We start from the raw sequence: 24,293 nt of genomic DNA on the forward strand, positions 1-24,293 counted from the left end.
ATTGGTAGTTTGTCCAATTTTACAAAAATTTCAAAATAGTCCAGAATAAACAGTGCAGGCATTCCTGGCACTAAAATAACATTTCCTCTGTTAATTAGTTACATTTCCAGACTTTACACATGAATTCCATTTTTATTTTTTATTCACACTTACTGTTATGCAATATTGTAATAATTGAATAAGTAATATTAGTGCCTTCATGAACACATATTAGATTCACTAGTTGATGTGCATTGGATGCACGATGTGATTTGTTTATTCTTGAACATTGTCAAAGATCCAACATTTCCCCTAATTTGAGCTCAGGTTCAAGCTATTTTCAGTCCTTAAAGTCAATCAAAATCATTTCTGTAATATATCTTCCATTCTGCCACAGTTTTTTTTCTCATTATTCACTGCGTGCTGCAGGATTTTTTTTTATGGTGCACACTTACCACATAGACCCATTCTCTCATATCTAGGCCCAAATTTACTGCTCACTCCTTATTTCTGTGAGCTGAGCTCACACCGTAGAACAACGGCACAGACCTAGGCTTCAAACACGTAGAACAACTCAACGGACCCTCAAGTGGCTAAGAAGACTCCTCCCTTTTTTTTTTTATCACTGCATATTTTACTTAAATAAAATCTTGCATCCATTGTAATAATTTTCTTTTTATTTGCATATATTTTATAGTTTCTAGATTAATATTTTGAGGAACACTAATGAAAGTGTTCTTATGATTTAGATAAAGTCTGCCCATTCATTTCTTAAACAGTTTGTGTGACTTAATATCTTAACACATTTACTATACAGTACAGGAATTTGATAAAAATTAATAAATTAAGTTATTAGGTTTTTGTTCCCCAGGCTTTCTATCCACTTTTATCTATTGGCTTTTGCCAGTAGTTCTACAACAGCTTATTAACAAAGCAGGCCAATAGTTTGGCACACTGAGCACCATCTTTCATTGGTCTGCCAATTTATGCATTTGTGGTGAAATCCTAAAAGTATTCAATAGTGGATATCTTAAGTTTATTACACTTTCTTTCTTTCAACACACCGGCCGTATCCCACCAAGGCAGGGTGGCCCAAAAAGAAAAACGAAAGTTTCTCTTTTAAATTTAGTAATTTATACGGGAGAAGGAGTTACTAGCCCCTTGTTTATTACACATTCTTTTATAATCCATGGTGGTATTTTATGTTGCCATGTTACTTTTTTCTTGTCAATAACCAGTATTTTCTTTACTCCTTTTTTAGTTATTTCAGTATTCTTTTAGTTATTTCTAATTCAGATCTGCTGTATTTAAAATATCCTTTTTTGTAAACACACACTGAAACTTTATATTTAGTATCTTGTAAGTTTCCTTCACTTGTGCTGTTGTTTTAGATTCTTTACACTTTGTCTTTCATATTTAGTTTTCATCTCACAAACTTCAATAAATGGTGTGCTTGTTTAACAGGTTTTGGCAGGTCATACAAGCACGGTGGAGGTGCTTAAGGTCTTGCGAGCCTTTGAAGACGAGACTGATTACACTGTGTGGTCTGCAGTACACAATTGTGTAGCACATCTTAATCAGCTGCTTTCGCACACAGACTTCCATTCCAGCTTTGCGGCCTTTGTCAGACAGCTTTTCTCTAAGATTGGCCAGAAGCTCGGTTGGGAGACCAAACCAGGGGAAAGTAAGTCTGAAGTCTCCATTTTCTTGGGCATTTTAGAAAGAGATTTTAAATCAGTATTATGTTGTGTTTTGTATTATGTATTTGCCTTATTACATGTGTATTTAATTTTAAGGTCTAAGAGCCATTTTGTAGGATACCTGGAATTTTTTTTTATCTACTGAGGAAGTAGGATGGTAGACAGTAACCCAAGGAGGTACTATTCTACCCTCCACTCATATTACTGTGAAATGTAAGCTTGTTAACACTTTCAGTGTCTATCCTGTTGTATTATGGATTTGAAGCCAGTGTCAGTCCTGTAGTATCACGACTTTGAAGCCAGTGTCAGTCCTGTAGTATCACAGCTTTGAAGCCAGTGTCAGTCCTGTAGTATCACAGCTTTGAAGCCAGTGTCAGTCCTGTAGTATCACGGTTTTGAAGCCAGTGTCAGTCCTGTAGTATCACGGTTTTGAAGCCAGTGTCAGTCCTGTAGTATCACGGCTTTGAAGCCAGTGTCGTCCTGTAGTATCACGGTTTTGAAGCCAGTGTCAGTCCTGTAGTGTCACAGCTTTGAAGCCAGTGTCGTCCTGTAGTATCACGGTTTTGAAGCCAGTGTCAGTCCTGTAGTATCACAGCTTTGAAGCCAGTGTCAGTCCTGTAGTATCACAGCTTTGAAGCCAGTGTCGTCCTGTATATCACGGTTTTGAAGCCAGTGTCAGTCTTGTAATATCACGGCTTTGAAGCCAGTGTCAGTCCTGTATTATCACGGCTTTGAAGCCAGTGTCAGTCCTGTAGTATCACGGTTTTGAAGCCAGTGTCAGTCCTGTATTATCACGGCTTTGAAGCCAGTGTCAGTCCTGTATTATCACGGCTTTGAAGCCAGTGTCAGTCCTGTAGTATGACACCATGAGCTCAGCTCACTCAGATATCCTTTGAGCAGTAAATTTGGGCCTAGATGTGAGCGACTGGGTCTATGCGGTAAGTGTGCACCATATAAAAAAAATCCTGCAGCACACAGTGCATAATAAGAAATAACTGCAACTGTGTTTTTGGTTTAAACTAGCAACTTTGCAGTGTATTTTTGTATGTTTTTATGGTTGTATTCTCAGTTTCTTGGTCTCCTTTGTTAGAATGGAAAATATATTACAGAAATAGAGATGATTTTCATTAGTTTCAGGACTGAAAGTAGCTTGAAATTGAGCTCAAAGCAGCAGAAATGTTCAGTTTTGGACAATGGTATTCCAGAGTACACAAATGACGTTACTTGTCCTATACGTTTTCAACTGGCCTGTCTAATACACATTTAGGAATACACTGACATTATTTGTACAATTATTACAATAATGCACTAGTCTGCATTGAAGTAAATTTTCTATTTTTTGTGGGAATAAAAATATAAGAGGGGCCTGGAGAGGATCAGTAAGTACATAGAGAATATGATATAGCACATAATGAAAGTACGTAGCTTGTTAGATTATATACTGGTGGATAAAAGGTTGATGGGTAGACTTCAAGATGTGCATGTTAATAGAGTGGCAACAGATATATCAGATCATTATTTAGTTGTAGCTACAGTTAGAGTAAGAGGTAGATGGAGCAAAAGGAAAACAGCAACAGCAAGTAAGAGAGAGGTGAAAGTTTATAAACTAAGGGAAGAGAAACTTAGGATGACATATAAGCAGCTATTGGGAGAAAGGTGGGCTAATGAGAGTATAGGTAGTATGGGGGTTGAAGAGGGGTGGGATATTTTTAAAAAGGCAGCAGTATTAAAATGTGGAGCAGAAGTTTATGGTTATAGGAGGGTGGGTGTAGGAGGAAAGAGGAATGATTGGTGGAATGATGAGGTAAAGGGTGTGATATAAGAGAAAAAGGTTGCATATGAGAGATTTTTACAGAGCAGAAGTGATATAAGAAAGATGTAGTATATGGAGAGTAAAAGAGAGATGAAAAGAGTGGTCAGAGTGAAAAAAGGAGAGCAAATGATAGTGGGTGAGACACCGTCAACAATTTTTGTTAAGAATAAGAAAAAATTTTGGAGCGAGTTACATAGGTTAAGAGAGCCTAGGGGACAAATGGATTAGACAGTTAAAAATAGAATAGGGGAGTTAGTACATGAGTTGGAGGTATTGAGAAAATGGCAGGAATATTTTGAGGAACTGTCGAATATTGATGAAGAGAGGGAGGCAGTAATTTCATGCATTGGCCAAGGAGGTATGACATCCTTTAGGAGTGAAGAAGAGCCAGATGTGAGTGTGGAGGAGGTGCATGAGGCAGGTAGAATGAAAGGGGGTAAAGCAGCTGGAACTGATGGGATCATGTTATAAGCAGGGGGGGATATAGTTTTGGAGTGGTTGGTACTTTTATTCGATAAATGTATGAAAGAGGGGAAGGTACCTAGGGATAGGCAGAGATCATGTATAATTCTTTTATATAAGGGAAAGGGGGACAAAAGAGATTGTAAAACTTATAAGGGAATAAGTTTACCGAGTATACCATGTAAAGTGTATGGTAGGGTTGTTATTGAAAGAATTAAGAGGTAAGATAGAGCATGTGATAGCAGATGAACAAGGAGGCTATACAATGGGTAGGCAATGTGTAAATCAAGTGTTTACATTGAAGCATATAAGCGAACAATATTTAGATAAAGGTAGGGACGTTTTCATTGCATTTATGGATTTAGAAAAGGCATATGATAGGGTGGATAGGGGAGGAGTGTGGCAGATGTTGTAAGTGTATGAAATAGTAAGTTACTAAATGCTGTAAAAGTTTTTATGATAGTGAGGCTCAGGTTAGGGTGTATAGGAGAGAGGGAGACTACTTTCCAGTAAAAGTAGACCTTAGACAGGGATGTGTAATGTAACTATGGTTGTTTAACATATTTATAGGTGGAGGTGTAGAAGAAATAAATGCTAGGGTGTTGGGAAGAGGGGTGGGATTAAATTATGGGGAATCAAATACAAAATGGGAGTTAACACAATTATTTTTTGCTGATGATACTGTGCTTTTGGGAGATTCTAAAGAGAAGTTGCAAAGGTTAGTGGATGAGTGTGGGAGGGTGTGTATAGAAAGTTGAAAGTGAACATAGATAAGAAAATTTGGATATCACATCGGAGGGAGGGAGTATGGAAGTGACTGTGTTCAGATACTTGGGAGTAGATTTGTCAGCAGATGGGTTTATGAAGAATGAGCTTAACCATAGAACTGATGAAGGAAAAATGGTGAGTGGTGTGTCGAGGTATCTGTGGAGACAAAAAACATTATCCATGGAGGCAAAGAAGAGAATGTACGAGAGTATAGTGGTACCAATACTCTTGTAAGGGTGTGAAGGATGGGTTGTGAATGCTTCAGTGAAGAGGAGGCTGGAGGCAGTGGAGATGTTGGGTCTAAGGGTAATGTGTAGTGTAAATATCATGCAGAGAATTCATAATGTGGAAATTAGGAGGTGTAGAGCTACAAAAAGTATTATTCAGAGAGCTGTAGAGGGGTTATTGAGGTGATTTGGTAATTTAGAGAGGATGAAGCAAAATAGAATGACTTGGAGGATGTATAAATCTGTAATGGAGGAGAGGAGGGGTAGGGGGTCCTAGGAAAGGATAGATGGAGGGAGAGGGGTAAAGGAGGTTTTGTATGCAAGGAGCCTGGATGTGCAGCAGGCATGTGTGAGTGTATTAGAGGGGAGTGAATGGAGATGAGTAGTTTTTTGGGACCTGACAAGCTGTTGGGTATGAGCAGGGTAATATTTTGAGGGGATTCAGGGAAAGTGGTTAGCCAAACTTGAGTCCTGGAGGTGGGAAGTACATACAATGCCTGCACTTTACAGGATGGGTTTGGGATATTGGCTGTTTGGAGTGACATCTAAACTGTCATACCTGGGCACCTCTGCAAAGACAGTGATTATGTCTGAATGATGGTGAAAGTGTTAAATGATGGTGAAAATGTTTTTCTTTTTTTGGTCACCCTGGGTCAGTGGGAGACTGCCGACATGTTGAAAAAAAAATTTTGCAAATGATCATTAACTTTGACAGTTTTTTATCATTAGTAAATATTTTTTTTGCTACAGAGCCACCTTGTTATATAAATATTTGAACTAATTTGATGTCTCTTGTTTTGATCACAGCACACTTGCAAACTCTATTGCGTTCACTAGTATTGGGACAGCTGGGTCTGTATGGTGATGAGGCTGTTGTGGTTGAAGCAAAGAAGCGGCTGGCAGCCCATGTTGCCAACACTGCCACGCTTCCTGCTGACCTTCGCTCACCTGTTTATAAAACTGTAGTCTCTCAAGCAGATGAAAAGACATATGACCAAATGATTAAGGTTTGTGGTTGTTTTACTTGTGATGTCTGTACTTGTGATATTAGCACTTTAGAAGCAATTAGTGTATCTATGAATGCTGATTTGCAGTGATGATCATTGTAAATATTGTAACAAATTATTTTAATTTTTTTTTTTATTATTTCCATTAATATTTATGTAAATCTAGATAGTAGGTTGATAGACAGCAACCGCCCAGGGAAGTACTACCGTCCTGCCAAGTGAGTGTAAAACTGAAGCCTGTAATTGTTTTACACAATGGTAGGATTGCTGGTGTCTCTTTTTTTCTGTCTCATACATGTGCAAGATTTCAGGTATGTCTTGCTTACTTGTATTTACACTTCGGTCACACTACACATACATGTACAAGCATATATATACACACACCCCTTTGGGTTTTCTTCTATTGTCTTTCTAGTTCTTGTTCTTCTTTATTTCCTCTTACCTCCATGGGGAAGTGGAACAGAATTCTTCCTCCGTAAGCCATGCGTGTTATAAGAGGCGACTAAAATGCCGGGAGCAAGGGGCTAGTAACCCCTTCTCCTGTATATATTACTAAATGTAAAAGGAGAAACTTTTGTTTTTCCTTTTGGGCCACCCCGCCTCGGTGGGATACGGCCGGTGTGTTGAAAGAAAGATTTATGTAAATTTTATGTATGTATGTACAGAGAGCTTTGTAGGCATATGAGGCAGGGGGAGCTCCCAGACTATGAAGAAAACATTGTCCAGTCAAAAACTGAATTTTTCATCACAGAGTCTTTGATAATCTACTTGTCATTTGTGTTTCAAAAATAGGTTCATTGCATATGTTAGTTACACTGTAACTTTTGAGTTATTTTATGCTTCATATAGTACTTGCATGGTTGTATATGTTCATTTGATAACATGTATAGAGAGTTCACATTTGTTTGGTAGAGATTGGTAAAGTAATTGGTGCAGAACCACAGTACCCTCACTAGTCACATTACAAAGAGATGGCGCTGTATTGGATGAAAGAAGCATACTAAACACAGCAGCACAAGTGTATGCTATGCTGGACTGTAACAATATTACCAATATTTAATTCATAAGTGCAAAAAACAAATAATCTTCTCATTTCAAATATTACCCCAAAGTAATTATTACCCACAAGGGTAGTTAAATATTCCCAGAAGATGTTAAATACCTCTAGAGGGTCCCCTCTGCTGCTGGGTTACCTCACCAAGCTGCTGGGGTTTGAGCAGCTTGGCCTAGGAACTCTGCAAATTTCGCCTTCCAACCATTCTTTGGCTTCAGTAGTGAGAATTCTCCCCCATTCGTCTAAATTTGTTCATGCTCCTACCTGATGACGTGGAACAATTTATGGCCATTATGGATTGTGGAAAATTAATTTTGAGTAGTTTTACATTTGTTATGAGTATGTGATACCAAATATGTGATTGAATTGGTCACTACTGTAGCAAGTTGGTATTGATATTTTAAATTTGATAATGTTCATAACAGAATATGTTTAAAGCACTGAATAACCAAAGGTTCTACTTCATTGTAAATGAAATAGAATGATAACCCCTAGAGGGTACTTAAATACTCCCAGAGGTAGTTAAATATACAAGGCAAAAAAACTGGAAAAATTAAACTATATACATAAATGATCTGCTCACAGAAATAATGGTATGTTTTGAGCCTTCATGGAAATCCACATTTAACATTTCCTAGGCAGTGTAAAGATGTGATAGAGTAAATAACTTGAAGTAGATTTACATATAAAAAATTCACATATTTGCACTGAACTGTTAAAATCATTAAATAATATATTAGAATGGCTTAGAAAATAAAAGTGAGGAATAAAAAGAATGGTAATTATTTTCATATACAAGCTACCATCAGTTACAGGAGAGGAATTCAATGAAATAAGAAAGATCGCTGTCTAGAAAGCCCTGAAAATCCTGTACCAAATATTACCCTTGATGACTTCCATCTCTCAAACATAAAATGGAAGATGATAAAACCATTGTTCTTGAAATCATCCCAGGAACTAATTGCTTATATATAGTTGCAGGGGTCGAATCTTAGTTCCTGGCATTGCCTTCTATCTTGCCATTTGCTAGATTTACTCTCTCCCGGGTCCTGTCATATCAGCTCTCAAAACCACATATAGAGGCTAACTCCACTTCCTTATCAAAGTCATTCCACTTCCCGACCACTCAGACCGAAGTAATATTTCCTGACATTCCTGTGGCTCATCTGCATATTTAACCTCTAGCTGTGTCCCTGAGTACCTGTTTCTTGCCTTTAAATAGACTGTCCCTATTTACTCTAACAATTCCTTGGAGTATTTTGTATGTTATCATGTCTTTTCTGGTTCTTTTGGCCTCCAGTGTCATTAGATTAAATTCTGTTAGTCTCTTCTTGTGACTCATACTCTTTAGTTCAGGAATTAGTCTCATTGCATACCTCTGCACTTACTCCAGTTCTTTAACATGTTTACTCAGCTTTGGGCTCCATGCTGGTGCTACATACTCCAAGTTGGGCCTGATATATTTTGTGTATATGACCTGGAAGGACACTCGATTGAGATATCTGAAAGTCACTTGTAGCTTTGCCAGGTGAGCATTTAGCTGCAGAGGTTATTCAGCTGATATGAACTTCTGGTAATATACTAGGCACTATTCTCACCCCCTAGGTCTTTCTCTTGAGTGAGGTCTGCAGCCTCTGTCCCTCAGTTTTATACTACATTCAGTTTTCTAGCGTCTTCCCCAGTGTTCATAACCTTGCATTTATGGGGGTTGAATTAAAGCAGTCACTTATCTGACAATCCTGCAGTTTGTCCAGATCCATTTGCAGATCCTTTCCCATCTTCATCTATTTGTATTCTCATTAGTTTTACATTGCCAGCAAATAAAGATACATCCAACTCAGTCCCATCTGGTATGTCCTAAACATAAACTAGAAACAGTACTGGATCTAATACTGATCCTTGTGATACATTGCTTATTACTCTTAACCATTCTGACATCCTTTCCCAGACAATCACACTTTTTCTTTCCTCTAAGGTACTTCTTGATCCACCAGTGTGTTCCCAGTTACTTCTGCCTGCTGCTTAAGTTTTTGTCCCAGTTTCATGTGGAGTACAGTATCAAATGCCTTCTTGCAGTCTAAGAAATGCAATCTGCCCATTTTGCCTCATCATTACTTTGTTATAGAATTCCTAAAGGTTGGCAAAACAAGACTTGCCATCTCTGAGCAGATGCTAATTGTTTTTTAAAAACCACTTCTCTTCAAATGGTCTACTACTCTCCTGACTGTCTTCTCCATTACTTTGAATGATATACATGCCAGTGTTTTGGCCTGCAGTTCAATGCCCCCTGTTTATCTTTCTTAAATATAGGTACTACATTCACTGTCTTCAAGGTCTCTGGCAACTGTCCTGTGTTCATTGACTTTTTGTCGATCATAGCTAGCAGTTCGGAGAGGCTTCTGCTCCATCTCCATCTTAACCTTTTCTATGCCCTAAACCTCTCAGAAATGTTTGATTAATGTTGCACAGCCCTACAGAAGTAATGTTACATTTGACGATGAAGTCAAATTTCTAATTTTTTAATCATAAATTGAACTAAATACGTACAGTACTATAGGTGAACAAATTGAACTCAAAAATAAACTTTTAATTCAGTGCTTGCACCCCAGGGAATTCCTGCTCTAGCAAAATCCATGGTGACTTCCTCTCAGAATCCACTGCTTTTGATGTATCCAGTTCCATCATTTTTTTTTTTTTTTTTTTTTTTTAAACCCTTAACCCTTTCAGGGTCCGTCCCGTAGATCTACGGCTTTACGTTCAGGGTCCAAACCGTAGATCTACGCCATGAGCTCAGCTCACTCTGATAAACTGTGAGTGGTACATTTGGGCCTAGATATGAGAGAATACATCTATGTGGTATGTGTGCACCACATAAAACAGATCCTGCAGCACACTGTGTATAATGAGAGAAAAAAAATGAAATCATGATTTTTCGATTAAAACAGCAACTTTGCAGTGTTTTTTCGTATGTTTTTTATAGTTGTATTTGCGATTTCTTGGTCTCATTTGATAGAATGGAAGACATATTACAGAAATAGAGATGATTTTGATTGGTTTTAGCACTGGAAATGGCTTGAAACTGAGCTCAAAATAGCAGAAATGTTCAATTTTTGCCGATATTCAAGAGTAAACAAACGACCTCACACGTCTAATACACGTCAGCTGGTGGGTCTAATATACATTCACAAATATGGTGATGATATTTATACAATTATTACAGTATTGCATAACAGTAAATCTTCTATTTTTTGGTGTGAATAAAAATTCATTATGTGAATAAAAAATCAAAATGGAATTTATTTGTAAAGCCTCAAAACATAACTAATGAACAGAGGAAATGTTAGTTTAGTGCCAGGAATGCCTACATTGTTCATTCTGGACCCTATTTTGAAATTGGAATATTTTGAACTTTGTGTTAAATTGGCCAAATTAACAATTTCCGATCACTTTATTTTGTAGTTGAAACAGTTGACTTGGCGATTTCTTGTGCTCAATCGATAGAATAGAAGTAATACTAGTGAAATAGCTAAGAATTTGGTTGATTGGAATAATGTAATTGGCCTAAAATGGGAGTCAAAGTCGGCAAAATTGCCGATTCGTAAATATCGCTGACACATCAAAATTCACGAGAGCATAATTTCGTCAATTTTCCACCAAATTTCGTACTTTTTGTTTTATTACCTTCACAAAAAGATTCTCTACGATTTCATAAGAAAAAATAACAATTTTTTTTTTTTGAAAATTCTTGGACATTGGTGCGTGACTCCAGATTTGGGCCTTGGACCCTGAAAGGGTTAAACGGTCCAAACGTATATATACGTTTCTTTTGTCATTTATTCAACATTGGCACGATAGGCCTGAGTGGCCTAGACATGAGAGAATGGGTGTGCATACTCAATGTGCACCATATGAAAAAAAATTGGGGACACTTGAGTACCACATGCTCTTTTTTCCTTAAAAAAAAAAAAAAAAAAAATTCTCAAAATATTCGGGGTGCTGCGCAGGTGAACGTATATATACGTTTGGACCATTGAAGGGTTAATCTCTACCCCTGTTATGTGTGTGTGGTATCCAGTATCTGCTGATGTATTCTTTGCCCTTTACTTTCGAGCATGCCTCTTGTTTTCTCTGAGATTTTTTAAGGTGTTTATTCAGCATGTTATAGACTTTCTTGTCTTAATTAAAAATGCTTGGATTGTTCTCTAAAATGGAATAGAGATAGCTGATATATACTGTACTTTTTTTTTTTTTTTTTTTAATAAGTCGGCAGTCTCCTACCGAGGCAGGGTGACCCAAAAAGAAAGAAAATCCCCAAAAAGAAAATACTTTCATCATCATTCAACACTTTCACCTCACTCACACATAATCACTGTTTTTGCAGAGGTGCCCAGAATACAACAGTTTAGAAGCATATACATATAAAGATACACAACATATCCCTCCAAACTGCCAATATCCCAAACCCCCTCCTTTAGAGTGCAGGCATTGTACTTCCCATTTCCATGACTCAAGTCCGGCTATATAAAAATAACCGGTTTCCCTGAATCCCTTCACTAAATATTACCCTGCTCACACTCCATCAGCTTGTCAGGTCCCAAATACCATTCGTCTCCATTCACTCCTATCGAACACGCTCATGCACGCCTGCTGGAAGTCCAAGCCCCTCGCCCACAAAACCTCCCTTACTCCTTCCTTCCAACCTTTTTGAGGACGACCCCTACCCCGCCTTCCTTTCCCTACAGATTTATACGCTCTCCATGTCATTCTACTTTGATCCATTCTCTCTAAATGACCAAACCACCTCAACAACCCCTCTTCAGCCCTCTGACTAATACTTTTATTAACTCTACACCTTCTAATTTCCACACATCAAATTTTCTGCATAATATTTACTGTACATATAAGATACTTAAAGATCTAGTCCCTAACGTGCACACTGCTATAACTTACTGGAGTGAAAGATATGAGATAAACTCAGTTAAGAGCAGGTAGTCCATGAGTACAGTTAGAGAACAGTGTGTCAATATCCATGGCCCAAGACTCAATATATTATCAGAAGATATCCAAAGTACAGTGGACCCCCGCATAACGATCATCTCCGAATGCGACCAATTATGTAAGTGTATTTATGTAAGTGCGTTTGTACGTGTATGTTTGGGGGTCTGAAATGGACTAATCTACTTCACAATATTCCTTATGGGAACAAATTCGGTCAGTACTGGCACCTGAACATACTTCTGGATTGAAAAAATATTGTTAACCGGGGGTCCACTGTATTGCCAAAATAAAGGTAGGAGTTTACAAGAAGATAGACAGAACAGCTTCCTGCCACAAATGCCAGAATCAGCCGAGATGTGATGGCTATATGAACTTGTGAACTGCTAGAATAAATAGCTTGGTTGATTAGGCAGTCAACAAGGAAGCTGGTCACAAGCAAAGGCTGAATTATAAGTATTTTTTATGACAAGTAGTTTTTAATGGATGTACAGTTGGATTGTGAGTGAGGTAACACTTATGACAGGATTCAGGGAAACTGATTAGCCAGACTCGAGTTCTGTACACAAGAGGACAGGTAGGACATTGCAGTTGGAGGGTAATCCAAATTGTGATGTCAATACCCTTCTGGCTAGACAGCAATTAAATGATAGTAAATGTTTCCTTCTGATAGTGTGACAGGCAGGCAGATTGGCCTGATTTGTGCTGTTGAGGTAGCAATCCTGCTGTATACTTGTGATGAGTTTCTTCAATCAGTGCCCTTGGGTCCTGGTAAGATTAGAAGAAATGCTCCCCATCCACATGTGGCTGTGGCACTCCTTGCCAGACACTAAATACTGGAATGAGAAAATTTGTATTAGCTGCAGCTCATGCATGTTTGTAAATGTAATAGAATGGTACGCAGCAACTATCCAGTTTGGTAATGCCGCTGCTCAGTCATTTTGCACTATAGCAGTATCATTAAACATTCCTTTGTCTCATGACTATATAAGTTGAGAGAGAAATTTTATCAGCTACTTATCACTTTAGTAATTTTACAGATAAAATAGAAACCAACCCTTTGTTCCACCAGAAAAATAAACTTTACGGAATAAAAAATACAGTTTAGGGTTCTACCTTCAGCTTGGCCTTAGGCTCGGTTTCTTGTCAATTGCCTGGTTAACCAGACTGTTGCTATTAGTGACCCACTGGCCCACATAGCCATCATAGTCTAATTTGGCACTTATCAACGGTAGTGGGTTCTTTTCCTCTTGGAAACCTTTTCCTGTATTGTGGCACTATTTCAAGTATGGAAAAAATTTGCCAAAAAGGTAGTTTTCAAGAGTTAATTGTACTACTACCTTCCAGTACCACATCAACCAGGCTGCGATGACAGTGTGGGACAGCAAGCAGCTGATAGCAGTAACCTTGTTAACAAAGTAATCAACAAGGAAGCTGGGCTGTGACAGTAAATTATTATTTTTATTATAATCAAAAAGAAGTGCTAAGCCACAAGGGCTATACAGCTCTGCGTGACAGTAAAAGAATTCTTGAAATCGGCCTTTTTTTTTTCTGATAAACAAGACTAATTTCCCTTTTGTGTGTAATTGCTAAAACAAAAACATACTTTTTCTTTGGGTCTCCCTGCTTTGGTCAAAAATGTCTGTGTTAAAAAATATAGTTAATTTTTAAAATGTCTCTACAGCTGTACCGTGAGGCAGACCTACATGAGGAGAAGGACCGTATATCCAGATCACTTGGAGCTACTCGAGACCCAAATCTCATTCAGCGAGTCCTACAGTTTGCCATGTCGGTGAGCCTTGCCTAATTTTTTGTATAATTAATATTCCTTATAGGTGGTAGATCAGTAGACAGCAACCACCCAGGAAGGTACTACCATCCTGCTAAAGGAGTGCAAAACAGAAACCTGTAATTGTTTTATACAATGGTAGGATTGCTGGTGGCTTATGTATCTCATAAACACACACGATAACAGGTACGTCATGCTACTTCTACTTAAACTTAGGTCACACCACACATGTACATTCATATGTACAGTGCTTGTCACAGCATTATGCCAGGTGAGCACCCCGGCATAATGCCATGATGAAAATTGAAGGCCTACCATACAGGGGGGGTCTCTTTTTCATCAGTGCATTCTGCTGCCACCACATTTCACAGTGACTTCTCATTGCTCACGTGGCTGCCGTGGTGAAAGGAAGTGCTGCACTGTTGTCTCTCATCCACCCCATCTTCTGTCTGGTGTTCCCTTTGGTTTTGGGGCTATGGCTCAAATTTTAGGGCTTCACAAAGCTGGGCACCAGATGAAAGAAATAGTGGAGAATGTTGGTGTGTGTGAGAGTTCAGTGAGGAACTGGGTGCAGCGTTTCAAGGCTGGTGGCGGTGTCAAGTTACCGTCTGCCAAACCTCGGCCTGGCCCCTCGAGGAAGACATCTGTTCGTACCTTAACTGTCAATTTATGCAGAGCATTTCGGAAAAATTAGGTCAGTCTTGTCCCAGGATGCTACCCACACCAGTCGACTAACACCCAGGTATCCATTTTACTGATGGGTGAACATAGACAACCAGTGTAAGGAAACACGTCCAATGTTTCCACCCCTTCTCCAGGAATCGAACCCAGACCCTCGCTGTGTGGGGCGAGAGCTTTTGCCGCCAGGCCATGGGGCACCTTGGTAATAGTAATAATGGTACCACTAATAATTATAGTGTATCAAGCACCAGACAACCCTGCCCCAAGGCCAGGCTCTTGAAGTAGAATATTCTAATAACTCATCATTATTATTATCAAAACTAAGGGCTAGACCCACAAGGGTCATACAGCACTGAGATAATAACTTATCAAAGGTGTACTAAAATATGTAAAATTAGATTATATTTTTACAGGTAATACTTGATACTAGTCATGGATTTCAAAGCCTTGGTATATATATTGGAGTTTCTATGCATGAGGCAGAACAAAGAATTTTGTTGAAAGTACAGTACTTGAGATTTGCATATAATTTGCAGAATGAAGTAAGGAACCAGGATACAATATTTGTGATCATTAGTGTTGCCATGACTGCTCCCGGACGTTCTGCTGCCTGGGCATTCTTCAAGAAGCATCACCAAGAATTAGTTGATAGATACGAGGTAATCTCATTATCCTGTCATTGTATGCATATGTACCTCTATATAGTGTACATGTGGATGTAATTTTTTGTTGTGTATTATATAGTATGCATTGCCTTCAAATGGTCACATCGTGTTTAGCTAATAACTGTTAATAATATACAAGATTATTATCAAAACTAAGCACTAAACCCATAAGGGTCAGTATACAGCAAGCTCTTTTTTTTTTTTAGCATGACCTTGCTCTGCATGGTCTTGTTGCAACTTGCTTTGCATATTGTAATCTTTTCACAACTTATAAATTGGAGATAAATCTTAAGATGTTTCACTCTGTTGTACAGAATTGAAGAGCACAGGCAAGTTAGAGATGTGTGAAGCAGTCCTCTTTTCAACATGTTAATCATTTACATTTTTTTTTTTTTTTATGTCCTCACCATCTTTTAATAAAGTAACTTGTATGCAAAGTATTTTACTGAAATGTATTAAATGATAGAGAGGCCCTTAGTCTTCCTAGTTCCCACAAGTAGAAACTGATTCCTTTCATTTATATATATATATTTTTTTTTTTTTTTTTTTTCCTTAATGTCTTAACCCTTTCAAGGTCTGTGTGCTGTATATTCCTTGTGGCTTAGCGCTTCTTTTTGTTTATAATAATAATAATCAAGGTCTGTGCCATAGTACTATGTATTTGATCTCAGGGTCTGTACCATAGAACTACTTGATGAGCTCAGCTTTCACAGATAAGCAGCAAGTGGTAAATTTGAGCCTAGATATGAGAGAATTGGTCTGCAGTGAGTGTGCACCATATAAAAGAAAAAAATCTGCCCCATGCAGTGCATGTGAATTGAGTGTAAAATAGGGACTTTGCATTGTATTTTCAGATTGTTTTATGGCTGTATTCTTGGTATCATATGATAGTATAGATGATATATTACAGAAATGATTTTGACTGGTTTCAGGACTGAAAGTAGCCTGAAACTAAACTCAAAGTAGCGGAAATATTCAATTTTTGCCCATGTTCCTGGGAACGCAAATTATATTACTCGCCGATGTGTATCCATTATTATTATAATAAAAAAGAAGCACTAAGCCACAAGGGCTATACAGCGCTGCAGGGCAGGAAGGAAGCGAGGGCATCAGGTGGCAAAAGGGAGTTGGATGAGTAATAGGTTACGGATAACAGTGGGGCAGTGGATGGTGAAAGGGTAAAGGGCAGCAAGAGACTGAACTAGAAAGGGCTGAGGGGAGTGCGAAAGGTATCATCATCAGAGTTTGTGGAGTAAATCAGTCGTTGTCAAGAAGTCAATGAGAGAATCAGGATTAAAGGAGGGTCCATCAGCAAGAAGGGAAGGTAAAGAGAGTAGTAGAACGAAGACAACGTTGGAGGTAAATTCTGCGTGCTCGTTGATAGAGAGGGCAGTCTAACAGAATGTGGCTAATCGATACTGGAACTTGACACTGCTCACAGAGAGGAACAGGTGCCTCTCCATGAGATACCCATGAGTAAGACGAGTGTGGCCAATGCGAAGGCGGGAGAGAGTGGTCTCCCAACCTCGGCACTGATGACAAGACGACAGCCAGTAACCTATGCTCGGTTTAATAGAATGAAGTTTGTTACCGAGCAGAGTTGACCAACGTTGTTGCCAGCGGGTGTGAAGGTGGGTAGCTATTGCAGCAAAATAGTCCAGAAATGGAACACCTCTGTAGGAAATTGGTAGGTCATGTACTGCTGACCGCTCGGCAGTGTCTGCCTGTTCATTGCCCTGTATGTCGACATGACCAGGAATCCAACAAAAAACAATATCTTTATGCTTGGTAGAGATACGGCATAGCCAAAGTTGGATACAGAGAACTAGGGGGTGAGATGTATCAAATTTTCGTACAGCCTGTAGAGCACTAAGGGAGTCTGAGACTACTACAAATGATGACACAGGCATAGATGCGATACGAATAAGTGCTGCAAGAATGGCATACAATTCAGCAGTAAAAATGCTAGCCGAAGATAGGAAATGCCCTCGCACGACGCTGTCCGGAAACACTGCTGCAAATCCGACACCGTCTGAAGACTTAGAGCCATCTGTGTACACAGCGATGGCATGAGAATGAGAGTGGAAGTGATCAAGAAAAAGAGAGCGAGAAGCCACCGTAGGCAGTTGGGCTTTCGAGCAAGGGAATGAGAAAGAACAGACCCAAACAGCTGGAACTTCCCAGGGGGGTAGGGAAAAGTGAGATGCTACATGAACATATAAAGGTGGTAACTGAAGGGAAGACAAGAGCGAATGTAGGCGAAGAGAAAAGGGACGGAGCAAACAGGGGCGGCGAACAAATAATGTCTACTAATATTGGTGACCATTCTATAAATGGAAGGATTGTGGAGATCGTGAGAGCGTACATAGTAGCGAAGGCAATGGGCATCACGGCGATCAGACAAGGATGGAACATTCGCTTCTGCATAGAGGCTCTCAACAGGGGAAGAGCGAAAAGCACCAAGGCATAAATGTAATCCTTGGTGATGGATAGGGTTAAGGGTAGAGAGAGTAGCAGGAGAGGCCGCGGAATAAATCTGGTCACCATAATCGAGTTTCGATAAAACAAAGGCTGAATGTAGGCGAAGCAGAGTTCAACGATCAGCTCCCCAGGAAAGATGAGCAAGGGTTTTAAGAAGGTTTTGCCGGCTGTGACAAGTTGCCTTCAGAGAGGTAATGTGAGGTTTCCAGGATAACCTACGGTCAAAGAGAAGGCCTAGAAACCTGACTGTATCACGTTCGGGGATACGAGAGCCATAGAGATACAAAGGATGATCGGAGATGACAGAGCGTCTAGTGAAAGCAATTTGGCGAGTTTTGGTACTGGAAAATTTAAACCCATGCGTGGTGGCCCAAGTGGAAACACGGTTGACCGCATGCTGGAGAGAAACTGCAATGAGATGACAGTCAGCGCCTGCACAAGCAATATTACTATTATAATCAAGGGGGAAGCGCTAAACCCGGAGGATTATACAGCGCCTGGGGGGGGATGTGGAAGGCATTTGGGCTTAATTCGGGGAACTGGAGCACAGATCCAATTCCCTAAATCAAGAGCCCCTCACCAACATCAAGGAACCTTCCTTGAGGGGTGCACAAGCAATAGCGAAGTCATCAACAGAGTGATGACCAAATATTGGGTGGAAGAACAGAGGCCAAATCATTTATAGCAAGGAGAAAAAGTGTTGTGCTCAGAACACATCCCTGAGGGACACCTTCAGCTTGGACAAAGTCCGGGGAAAGCACATTATTGACTCGAACACGGAAGTGTCTGTCAGTTAAAAAGTTCTTAAGGAAGGATGGTAGATTGCCTCGGAGGCCTAAGGAGTGGGCTTGGGCCAAAATATTATACCTCCAAGTTGTGTCATATGCCTTCTCAAGGTCAAAAAAAAAACATGGCAATAACTGAGTGATTATTTGCAAAGGCATTACAAACATACGTATCCAAGCATAGTAAGGGGTCTATGGTAGAACGGCCCTTACAAAAGCGATAATGGCTAGCGGAGAGACTGTTGTGTGTCTAAATACCACATTAAACGGCGATTTACCAGACGTTCCATCACTTTGCAAACTGCACTAGTAAGAGCGATGGGACGATAGTGGGAGGCATCATGTCCTGTAGTACCCGGCTTGCGGAAAGGGAGAACAATGGCACATTTCCATAGCTGGGGAAGAACTCCTTGTGCCCAAATAAGATTGAAGAGGTGTAAGAGGACTACAAGGGCTGACTGATGTAAATGTTGTAACATACGAATATGAATGTCGTCAGGTCCAGCTGCCGATGATCGGCAAGCTGAGAGTGTTGCCTCCAGTTCCTGAAGTGTAAAAAGCACATTATACTGTTCTTCTCTGAGAGAAGAAAAGTCCAAGGGTACTAGCTCTCTAGCAGACTTTGAGGAAAGAAACAAGGGGCATAGATGGAGCCCCCGGGAAATACGGACCAGATGAGTGCCAATTTCAATGGCAACGTCAAGAGGGTTTGCTACATCAATACCGGTGACCCGTAGAACAAGAGCCGGGTCAGGAGAATATTTACCACTCAATTTTCTCACTTTTTTCCAGACTGCACTCATAGAGGAAGCAGAGGTGATGGTGGAAACAGTCTTGCCAGCAAGTGCATTTAGCATCACGGATGACACGGCGAGCAATCGCAGCGCTTCTGCTTAAAATCAAGAAGTCTCTCATTGGTTCTGTTGTATCGGTACCTGCCCCATGCAGTGCGTTTCAAACGTACTGCACGAGCACACACTTCTGAGAATGGTTGCCTGAGGTTTGGGGTATGGAATGAGAAGCTGCGGTATAAACTGACGTCGAGAAGAGGTGTAGGAGCTCATCAATGGAGGATGAAGAAGGAACCTCACTAAAAGCAGTGAGCTGCGAGTAAAGGTCCCAATTTGTCCGATCAAATTGCCAGCGAGGGCTACTGAAAGGTGGTGAATATGAAGGAGAAGTAAGAATGATTGGAAAATGACCGCTGTCATGTAAGTCCAGTAGAACAGACCAGGTGAAGTCTAGTGCAGTGGAGGAAGAGCAGACTGATAGATCGATGCAAGAGAGAGTATGAGTACGAGGATCAAAGTGGGTGGGAGTACCCGTATTTAAAACATGGAGGGGGTGAGAGGCGAGAAAAGCCTCCAACTGGATGCCATGTGAGTCACAATGAGACCCCCCCCCCCCAGAGGAAATGGTGGGCGTTAAAATCACCAAGTAACAGAAGTGGTGGTGGTAAGGATGAAACAAGAAAGGCAAAGTCTGGGATAGAAAATGCTCGAGAAGGAGAGAGATATAAAGAACATATTGTAAACCACTTATTCAAGTGGATACGGGCTGCAGTATAATGCAGCGAGGTATGGACAAATAGTTGACAGTACGGAATATCATTGCGTAGAAGAAGGGCACTTTCATTAAAGGTCCCATCTGAGAAAGGATCCGAAGAATACAATAAATTATAGCCTGAGATAGGTTGGAAAACAGCTGAGTGTAATTTTGGTTCTTGTAAGCAAGCACCAACAAGGGAAAACCTGGAAAGCAACATCCGAAGCTCACCCCGATTACCCCTGAGGCCGCGGATATTCCACTGTAAATAGGCCATGATTGGTGATGAAGAAAATACCAGGAATCCATAGGGAAAGGCACCTACGGACTAGAGGGGTTAGAAAAGTCAACGTGTGGTGGCATTGGAAGACGTTCAAGCAGCGAAGAATGGGGTTGTGAAGATGGAGGAGAGGGAAGAGAAGGAACAGGAAGTGAATCAGTGTCCATTGAAGGTTTAGTCTCTGCAATATATTCTGAAATGGCTTCAAGTGTTTCTGAATTCAAAGATGTATGGGAGACCATATTGGAGGTAGAAGGGGGAGGGTGAGTATAGATTGGGACAGTAATGGACTGTACCAAAGTAGAGGGGGACGAAAGAGTGTAAGGGACTGGAGATGAAGTGTGGGGGGGGGACAGAAGAGGCAGAAACCTGGGAGGTGGTAGAAGAGGGAGAAACTTAATAATAATAATAATAATCTTTATTTACTACAAGTACATGTACATGGTATACAGTCCTAGCTGACAACAATGACATACTACTACATAGAAAGCCACTTGTTATGCTGAGCATCTCGGGCAAATTAGGTCAGTGTCCCAGGATGCGACCCACACCAGTCGACTAACACCCAGGTACCCATTTTTTACTGATGGGGAACATAGACAACAGGTGGAAAGAAACACGCCCAATGTTTCTACTCTGGCTGGGAATCGAACCCAGGCCCTCGCCGTGTGAAGCGAGAGCGTTAACCACCAGAGCACCCGGGAGGGGACCGGGGTGGAAGGCATAGTACGAGGAGGAGGGTGAATCTCCACACTTGTAATAGAGCCAGAGAGAGGGGAAGAACTAGGCACAGAGACTGGAAAGGTAAAGTGTGGAGGTGGAAGAAGGGAAGGAAGGGGCAAAGAAGATTTGAGCAATGTGGATTTTTGGGACTCCTGAGAAGCAGAGGGGCGATTGGTATAAGGTGTCGTACGAGGTCTTGTCGATACTGGGGCTTGTGAGGAAGGACGCGAAGATGTGAGAACAGACTGAGTTGTAGTCGGGATGTCAGAGCCAAGGACAGCAAAAGGATTAGATGCGGGAGGGGTAACAACAGAGGAGGCTGCAGAAGATGGGACCCCAGAAATGGGGGGACGTTTTGAAACACGGGGTAGTCTTCCTTGGAGGCGGAGATGAGTAACTGCCATAGCATAAGGGAGACCGTCTGCCTCTTTGAGGCAACGGATTTCACGTTCATTTAAGTAGACCTGGCAACGGCGGGAGTACGAAGGGTGAGCTTCATTACAATTAAGGCAAGATGGAGGTTGACTGCAAGATGTATTAGAAAGGTCGTCGGCACCACAGACTGGGCATTCGGCTATAGATCTGCAATATTTCGCTGGGTGACCAAAACACCAGCAATTTCTACATTGTTGCGGTGTAGGTATCACCTTTCGAACTTGTAACCGATGTCCCGCGACATATACAGAGGACGGGAGTTCTCGGCTGTCAAAAGTTAAACGAGCCACATTGCAAGGGTAACGTCTCCGCCCACGGGCAGGAAGGACATAAGCGTCTACTTTGAGGATTGGGAGATCCTGGAGTTCCAGCTGTTCAAGAATATTATTGCCACATGACTGGAAATTCTGTTGGACTATGGTATGGGGCAGAATGACAGTACCACTACAAGAATTGAGAGAAAGATGTTTTTCAATAGTGATAGGAGTAGTATCGATATTCGAAAGGAGAGAAAGATCATGAGCTTGGGTAGCATTCTGGACAGTGATGATGCGCGTACCGCTCTTGAGAGCATGAAATGAAATATCTCTACCAACGTGACACAGGAGCGCTTTGCCAATACTATGGTCAGAAAGATAGGCAAAAGAAGAAGTCGGTCTTAAAGTAAAGAATTTAGTCCATTGTGTGGTCCGAAACCGAGCGTGGAGAGGGAGTGCATGACGTGTCGGTCTTTTCCGAGTAGAATGGGAAGGTAACGAAGGAGCATCATCAGGAGATTGATGTTGGCGTTTAGGAGTAGAACCGGAGTTGGTCTGGCGTGAAATGGGCTGGTGATTTGAAAATTGCCGTACCGTAGAGGGAGAGGCCGGAAGCATAGTCAAAGGAGAGCGGAGGTCAGACAAATCGAAGGAGTTAGTCGAAGCCCCGGTACCTGAAGCGGGTGAGGAAACAACACCAGCAAGAGGTACAGGGGCATCAGGAGTGTCCGAAGAGTGGTCTAAAAACAAGGCAGGGTCAGAATGGGGTGCGGTATCAAGAAGGGGCCCGGGGGTAGTGGGTTCATGGATTGAGTTCTCCATGGTTAGGTTACTCCTTTGCTTTTTGTTTTTAAGAAAAAAAAGAAAAAAGAAGAAAAAAAAAGGGGGGAGCGGGGAGGAATAAAAGGGCCGGAAATCTCCCTCCGCGCCCAAGAGGACCTCAGCACCGCTAGTAGCGCAGATGCAGCATGGAACCCGTGCCATACCCTACCCTTCATGCCAGTAAACCAGCAATCCGGGATAGCAACCTCACATCTGCTGAGCTACCTCGGTGGACAAAAGAGAGGGCGGCCGGATATCTGCCACAAAGCATACCTACTTCGGCCACCTGGCCTGGTCTCAGACCGGGCCGCGGGGGCGTTGACCCCCGGAACTCTCTCCAGGTAAACCACCCCCGGAATCCGAAAGGTGGCTTCCAGAGATACACCCATCGCCCGAAAGACACCCAAAGCTACTCCGGGATACCGGAGAGGGATCGGGACATCCCCAGGCGATCCAGATTCCACGGCAAACTACACCACCGCCAAGAACCTCAACGGAATGGGATGGACCCCGGTATCCTTTCCCCTACCTAGGAACTAGCGTGCCTGTGGAAGAAATCCCAAAGGCCAAAAAGAGGAAGGGCAAAAGGGAGGGGTGGGGGGGTAATTAGGTTCGGTCTGAGGAAGGAGACCAACAGGTCTGATTCCTCAGACCAAGAGCCTCTTCACCACAACAAGAGCCCCCCCTTGAAGAGGCGATGTGTGTCCAACTAGTCAGTCTAATACTTATTCGCAAAAGTGCTGACATTATTTGTACAGTTACTACAATTATGAATTAGTCTGCATACCAGTAAATCTTCTATTTTTTATGTGTATAAAAATTCAAAATGGAAAGCAAGTTTAATATAGGAGAGGCCTGGGGATGTAACAAAGGAAATATTGTTTTAGTGCCAGGAATGTCTACATTGTTTATTCTAGACCGTTTTTAAATTGACAATTTTTAATTGTGTGAAATTGGCCAAATTACCAATTTCTGATCACTATTAGGTAGTTGGAAAAGTTAAATGGATAGTTTCTTGTGCTCAGTTGACAGAATGGAAGGCATACTAGCGAAATAGCTATGCGTTTGGCCAACTGGAATAACGGAATTGGCTTAAAATAGGACTTGGTTAGCAAAATTGCTGATGCATAAATATTGCTGAGACTGCCAACTTTATGAAAGCATAATTCAATTTTTTCCATCAAATTTTGTACTTTTAGTGTCATTACCTTCAGAAAAATTATTTCATAATTTTTTTTTTAAATTCTTGGACTCAGCAATTTTCAGATCAGGAGGTCTGGCCCCTGAAAGTGTTAATAGGCTTGTTATCAGAAGATAAGGCTTGAATCTTTTTGAGAGAAGGAAAGTGTTATGTAGATAATTCAAAGAGGTGTTTCAGGGTTCAAACCCTTGGTTGCCAGTCATAAGATTACTAACCTGTTACTTCAGATACCACACCATAGTTTTATAGTTTCCCCATCCTGAATACAGTGGACCCCCGGTTAACGATATTTTTTCACTCCAGAAGTATGTTCAGGTGCCAGTACTGACCGAATTTGTTCCCATAAGGAATATTGTGAAGTAGATTAGTCCATTTCAGACCCCCAAACATACACGTACAAACGCACTTACATAAATACACTTACATAATTGGTCGCATTCGGAGGTGATCGTTATGCGGGGGGTCCACTGTACTTGTAGAATTTTTGATAACCACCAACTGCAACCCAGTCACAAGTTTTCAAATGACTATGGAATCCATGTCAACAGAAATTGCTGTAAAGTGTATTATAGCCTTTTTTTTTATTTAACTTTCAAATGCATTGCAAATCATGCATTAACTTTA

General features: G+C 40.9%; 1 protein-coding gene across 2 annotated transcripts in view; it reads left to right on the forward strand.

Annotated features, from left to right (window-relative positions):
- Psa (puromycin-sensitive aminopeptidase) overlaps window positions 1–24,293 on the forward strand; it is a 100,396-nt gene that overhangs the window by 70,671 nt on the left and 5,432 nt on the right. For both annotated transcript variants that reach the window (XM_070097123.1, XM_070097122.1), the window contains exons 12-15: window positions 1,444–1,663; window positions 5,757–5,956; window positions 13,690–13,797; window positions 15,012–15,134. In XM_070097123.1, coding sequence (XP_069953224.1) covers window positions 1,444–1,663; window positions 5,757–5,956; window positions 13,690–13,797; window positions 15,012–15,134 — 651 coding nt within the window. The remainder of the gene's footprint in view (window positions 1–1,443; window positions 1,664–5,756; window positions 5,957–13,689; window positions 13,798–15,011; window positions 15,135–24,293) is intronic.

Source organism: Cherax quadricarinatus, chromosome 56 (genome assembly GCF_038502225.1).
Source record: "Cherax quadricarinatus isolate ZL_2023a chromosome 56, ASM3850222v1, whole genome shotgun sequence".
In the NCBI taxonomy this organism is placed as follows: domain Eukaryota; kingdom Metazoa; phylum Arthropoda; class Malacostraca; order Decapoda; family Parastacidae; genus Cherax; species Cherax quadricarinatus.